Raw genomic sequence first — 6,331 nt, 5'->3', positions numbered from 1 at the left:
AGGCAATAATAAATAAAGTTATTATTATAATTCCTGTATCAAGATAATCGTTTATTATCATGCTATAATTGTATTGAATGAAGACTTATATACATGTGTGGATACATAGACAAAACACTGTCCCTAGCAAGCCTCTAGTTGGCTAGCCAGTTGATCAACGATAGTCAGTGTCTTCTGATTATGAACAAGGTGTTGTTGCTTGATAACTGGATCACGTCATTAGGAGAATCACGTGATGGACTAGACCCAAACTAATAGACGTAGCATGTTGATCGTGTCATTTTATTGCTACTGTTTTCTGCGTGTCAAGTATTTATTCCTATGACCATGAGATCATATAACTTACTAACACCGGAGGAATACTTTGTGTGTATCAAACGTTGCAACGTAACTGGATGACTATAAAGATGCTCTACAGGTATCTCCGAAGGTGTTCGTTAAGTCAGTATGGATCGAGACTGGGATTTGTCACTCCGTGTGACGGAGAGGTATCTCGGGGCCCACTCGGTAATACAACATCACACACAAGCCTTGCAAGCAATGTGACTTAGTGTAATTTGCGGGATCTTGTATTACGGAACGAGTAAAGAGACTTGCTGGTAAACGAGATTGAAATAGGTATGTGGATACTGACGATCAAATCTCAGGCAAGTAACATACCGAAGGACAAAGGGAATGGCATACGAGATTATATGAATCCTTGGCACTGAGGTTCAAACGATAAGATCTTCGTAGAATATGTAGGATCCAATATGGGCATCCAGGTCCCGCTATTGGATATTGACCGAGGAGTCTCTCGGGTCATGTCTACATAGTTCTCGAACCCGCAGGGTCTGCACACTTAAGGTTCGACGTTGCTTTATGCGTATTTGAGTTATATGGTTGGTTACCGAATGTTGTTCGGAGTCCCAGATGAGATCACGGACGTCACGAGGGTTTCCGAAATGGTCCGGAAACGAAGATTGATATATAGGACGACCTCATTTGATTACTGGAAGGTTTTCGGAATTACGGGTAATGTACCGGGAATGACGAATGGGTTCCGGGAGTTCACCGGGGGGGCAACCCACCCCGGGGAAGCCCATAGGCCTTGAGGGTGGCGCACCAGCCCTTAGTGGGCTGGTGGGACAGCCCAAAAGGGGCCTATGCGCATTGGGAATAAAATCAAGGAGAAAAAAAAGGGGAGGTGGGAAGGAAAGGAAGGACTCCCACCCACCAAACCAAGTCCAACTCGGTTTGGGGGGGAGACCTTCCCCCCTTGGCTCGGACGACCCCTTGGGAGTCCTTGGACCCCAAGGCAAGGCTCCCCCCTCATCCTCCTATATATAGTGGGGTTTTAGGGCTGATTTGAGACAACTTTGCCACGGCAGCCCGACCACATATCTCCACGGTTTTACCTCTAGATCGCGTTTCTGCTTAGCTCGGGCGGAGCCCTGCTGAGACGAGATCAACACCAACCTCCGGAGCATCGTCACGCTGCCGGAGAACTCTTCTACCTCTCTGTCTCTCTTGCTGGATCAAGAAGGCCGAGATCATCGTCGAGCTGTACGTGTGCTGAACGCGGAGGTGCCGTCCGTTCGGCACTAGATCGTGGGACTGATCGCGGGATAGTTCGCGGGGCGGATCGAGGGACGTGAGGACGTTCCAGTACATCAACCGCGTTCACTAACGCTTCTGTTGTACGGTCTACAAGGGTACGTAGATCACACATCCCCTTTCGTAGATGGACATCACCATGATAGGTCTTCGTGCGCGTAGGAAATTTTTTGTTTCCCATGCGACGTTCCCCAACAAAAATATCCCAATAGCTCTAATCTCTTGGACTTAAGGTTTGGGTAGGATCCACTACAAGAAGTAAAAATCTCATGGGCTTTGGGGCAATATAAAACATGGTTGCAGTACAAAGTGCTAAACTGGTCTAGAACAGAAAACAAGATGGGGTGCTCAAAATTTTCAAAGTACCAATATGAATTCTTGCATAAAAGTGATCTACATGCATCTCTTGACATCTTCAAATTTTTGTAGAATTTTTGAATGAGAATATCAAATGGTTGTAGTGCAAAAGAGGTCCTTAAAGGAATTAAAAAAGGCATTTTTAAAGAATTGAAACTTGGCAAAAAATTATAAAAATGTTTCCACTGAATTTGTCAAATGAAATAAAATGTTTCGATGCAAGCACTCAATCCCACAATATTTTTTAAAAACTTCTACTTGAAAGAAAGAATATAAAAAACACGGGTTAGGACAGGTTCTAAAATCAACAAAAAAATCCAGAAATTTAAAGTTAAATAATCATTGCCAAATTTTAATTAATAAAAACCGGATTAAATTTTTAGAGTGTTACATTAATTCACACCAAAATACGAACATAAAGAACTAGTATAGGCTTGGCAATCATCACGACAACATAACTTTTTAAAACAGTTTTCACACTTAATCATATCTCAACACACCCAAAAACAGCAATAATGAGGTGACATGTTCACAACAAGAAAGTCGGAGTGAGCTGCGCCTAGGTGATGATGAGTCACTGAACCATCCTGACAAAGAGAGAACTGCGAGAGGAAGCGGACGGGCTCGGGTGGCGGCGGAGAGAAGGAGGAGGCAGATGAGCTAGGGCTGGGGGCGCCGACCGGCTTCGACCTCGGATGGGGAGCTGGAGCGACGCCGCGCGGTGTTCACACCGCACCGACGGTCGAGGCACTTGTCGGACCGTTGGATTTCCCGACGAGTCTGCGTGGGGCCAAGCGATCAGGCCGACGTGGCTGGCGTGCCCGGGCCTTCCACATCCGTTTCATATTTGAGCTGAAAATGAAGGGTGACAGTTACCCTGAACGTTTTGAGGCTAGTTTAAAAGGTTCGTTTTTATGACAGAGTAGGCGGCTGGTCCGCTGGTTTGTGGAGGTTTTGAGGGGTCTGTAGGTGTTCTTGTCCACCAACCGTTTACTGAGCACAGCATTTTAAAGTAAAGTATCCACACAGCACACGTGGCAAAGCCGGGGCGGCAACGGGCCTACACAGAAACCCGCTAGTTAATTAAAACCTCCCACCCGTCTCTCCCAACCCAGCGGCTCGGCGCACGCATCCCACGCCTTCCCCCCAGAAATGGCCAAGCCGCCGCCGGCGGAGGAGGAGACTGCGGCGCTAAGAAGACGGCTGCGGAGACTCGTGGCCACCATCACCGCCGGTGGTGCCGGCGCTGAGGCCTTCGACGAGGCGGCCACGGCGCTCTCAGAACTACGGGAGGCGCATGTCGGCGGGAGCCGAAAGGGTGCCCGCGGAGAGGAGACTCGATCCGCGAAAGAGGCGGAGTCCGTGCCGGCGCAGTTCTTGTGCCCGATCTCGTCCAAGATCATGAGGGATCCCGTCGTCGTCGAGTCTGGGCAGGTGAGGACCGGCGCGCTTCTTTTGCTAATTTCGGGGTGTTCCTTGTTATTTTGGATTCACCATTGCGTTCGTTCATATGCTGTTTTCTTATGTTCTTTTGACTCCTGACAGCAAATGTTGGTGCTCAGGATTTCCTATCGTTATGGTTTAAAATTTCAGTTATTGAACATAAATGTGATCAGTTATGTACTGTTCTTGAATCTTCATTCCTGGTGCGAATCGCGGGAATGTATCATCATAATCGAAACACTTAAAACACATGGCTCATCTTCAATGTAATTTTCTTATCAGCGGCATCCATGCTTGGATTAGGATCAACAGCAGAATGCTTGCAATATGTGAATTGAACATCTGCGGATGTCACAATTGTATATTCAGGTTTTTGATTAGGATCTTATATAATACTGCGTAGTGGCAGCTCTGCTTATATTTGGATTATTTTGTATGATTAATTAATGGTACAGATTCTGATTACTTTTGGTTGCATCCGACATAATTAACAGTACAGATTCAGATTATTATGGTTTGCATGATCGAGTGTGTGAATGGAGGAACTGCACATTTCATATCTATTCGGTTCATTGCAGTCACAAATGCATAAAATATTCGAAAGCTGTAGAGTAAGATCTTATTTCATTCAACTCATGTAATTGGTGATTTCTTACATGTGAAACATGTGGGTTTGAATCATTGTTGGAAGTGAATTTTGTTCCCATGTAGTACTTGTTCGGTAGGTATGAACCAAATAGCAATGCATTTTTCCCCCGAAAGTGCTGTAAACAATAATATTTTATCCCAAGAAACTTAGGCTTTGACCATGTGAAGCATGTGACTTAAGATGCCTTTTCACATTGACGCCACATGGGTCTTGGATATGTGACATATTATACCATATCTGTACTATAGCTGTTCCCCAATGCTAGATTTAGGGTGTGCATTCTTAAACTCATTCTTCTTTGGACTAGCCAAAAGTAAATACAGTTCACATTGTTGGCATGTTTTGAATTTTATGAGCATCGAGGGAAATATTCATGTTTCGTATGGGGACAATTTTCACTAGAAGTCTCGAGGAAAATAAATAGCCGACATATATGTTACAATATCTACTCCCTCCGATACATATTACTTGTTGCTCAAATGAATGCATCTAGATGTATTTTAGTGCTAGATACATCCGTTTGAGCGACAAGTAATATGGATCGGAGGGAGTAGATTAAAAAGTCTATAGTACACTCATCAGTCTGTGTGAGACCTTATGCGTTCAGTTAAAGAAATATGACCCATTGATCTTCCCCCAATGCAGACCTACGACCGTCGTTTTATTGCAGACTGGTTCAGTGCGGGGAACCAGATGTGCCCGCAGACCCAGCAAGTGCTCTTAAACACAACTCTCATTCCTAACCTCCTCATTCGGAGCCTGATAGCAGAGTGGTGCACAGAGAATGGGTTTGCCCTTTCACCAATTGAGAACCAGGAGGAAGATCCTATTTGCAACAGTGAGCAGAGAACATTTGATGAAATATTTAACAAGATAACTTCATCATCCAACAGTACTGAACGGAAGCAAGCAATTAAGGGTCTTCGGCTACTTACCAAGCGTAGCAGTGAATTTAGAGCTGTTTTAGAAGAGAGGCCAGATTCCATATCACAAATGACCTTTGCACGGTTTTCTAACCCAGGGTTACAAAATGATCCACAAGTAGTGGAGGACATGGTAACTATAATTCTCAACTTTTCACTACATGATAGTAATAAGAAAATCATTGGAGATGACCCAGAAGCAATTCCGTTTCTCATATGGGCACTAAAATCAGGAGACATGGGGAGCCGCAGCAATTCTGCAGCTGCCATCTTCACTCTGTCTGCTCTTGACTCCAACAAGGAGAAGATTGGTGAGTTAGGGGCAATTGAACCTTTGATTGATCTTCTTGAACATGGCAGCATCATAGCAAAGAAAGATGCGGCATCAGCTATTTTCAATCTTTGTATGCTCCATGAGAACAGATCAATAGCTACCAGGAGTGGGATCGTCGATGTTGCAATCAGAGCCATCGGAGATCAGTCTCTTGTTGAGGAATTCTTGGCTATACTTGCTTTATTGTCAAGCAACTATGACATGGTAGAGCTCATGATAGAGTTTGGTGGTGCCAGTTGTATGCTCCAAGCAATGAGGGAGAGCGAGTGCAAGCGCAGCAAAGAAAACGCGGCTGTAATCCTCTTCTCAATCTGCATGTACAACAGGACAAAGCTGAAGGAGATCGAGGCAGATGAGAATGCAAATGGCTCACTGGCTTCTCTTGCACAGAATGGGACTCCAAGAGCAAGGAGGAAGGCTACCGCCATCCTGGAGATGATGAAGAAAACAAAAACCATTCATATGCACAACAGGCATAGTTCTTGTTAGGATCGGCAACAGAGATGTAGCTGGAGGAACAAGGAGGATGTTCAGTTGGTGTACATATTGAGATACATACAGAGCCATCTTCCTTTTCAGTATATAGGCATTGTGTATATGCAAAGCTAGTGCTAAAGGGTTTTCTCACTGCAACAGGCAGCTCTTATCCATTTGATAAATGCAGCGAAGTGAACTTTCCCCAGAATGGTGAAGGTAAGACTTTCCCAGAGTAGTATTTGCGGAATGGGGAGATTAATATTTTTGTTTCCTTGGTTCTTTTCGTTCATACTAAGAACCACTCTATCTGTAACACCCCCTGCCAGCCTGCATTAGTCAGTTTTCTATACAATTGAGAATATCAATTTAAATCTCCTTCCAAGAAAAACATTTAAACCTATTAAAAGTAGAAAACTACCATTGGCTGCTAGATAGTACTATGAAATAATCAGAACATGTTTGGGGGGCATTGTAGACTATCTTAAATCTTCTGATATCGTGTAATCAGCGATTTCAGATTGTGAGAGAAGCAGTTATGACTTACGTACAACA

The 6,331-nt window shown here is 44.3% G+C and overlaps 1 protein-coding gene across 1 annotated transcript; it reads left to right on the top strand.

Moving 5' to 3' along the window:
• Positions 1-3,044: 3,044 nt before the first annotated feature.
• Positions 3,045-5,984, top strand: LOC123426471 (U-box domain-containing protein 9). Its single transcript, XM_045110313.1, has 2 exons — positions 3,045-3,387; positions 4,691-5,984. The coding sequence occupies exons 1-2, from the start codon at positions 3,106-3,108 to the stop codon at positions 5,789-5,791; spliced, it is 1,383 nt and encodes a 460-aa protein (XP_044966248.1). The 5' UTR covers positions 3,045-3,105; the 3' UTR covers positions 5,792-5,984.
• Positions 5,985-6,331: the final 347 nt, after the last annotated feature.

The sequence above is a fragment of the Hordeum vulgare genome, chromosome 2H (genome assembly GCF_904849725.1).
Source record: "Hordeum vulgare subsp. vulgare chromosome 2H, MorexV3_pseudomolecules_assembly, whole genome shotgun sequence".
Classification (NCBI taxonomy): Eukaryota; Viridiplantae; Streptophyta; class Magnoliopsida; order Poales; family Poaceae; genus Hordeum; species Hordeum vulgare.
This window is presented reverse-complemented; position numbering and strand designations above follow the sequence as displayed.

Coding starts and splice junctions, on each gene's coding strand:
- LOC123426471 (XM_045110313.1), top strand. CDS start 3,106: ATGGCCAAGCCGCCGCCGGCGGAGGAGGAGACTGCGGCGCTAAGAAGA. Junction 3,388..4,690: donor TCGTCGTCGAGTCTGGGCAG/GTGAGGACCGGC, acceptor CCCCCAATGCAG/ACCTACGACCGTCGTTTTAT.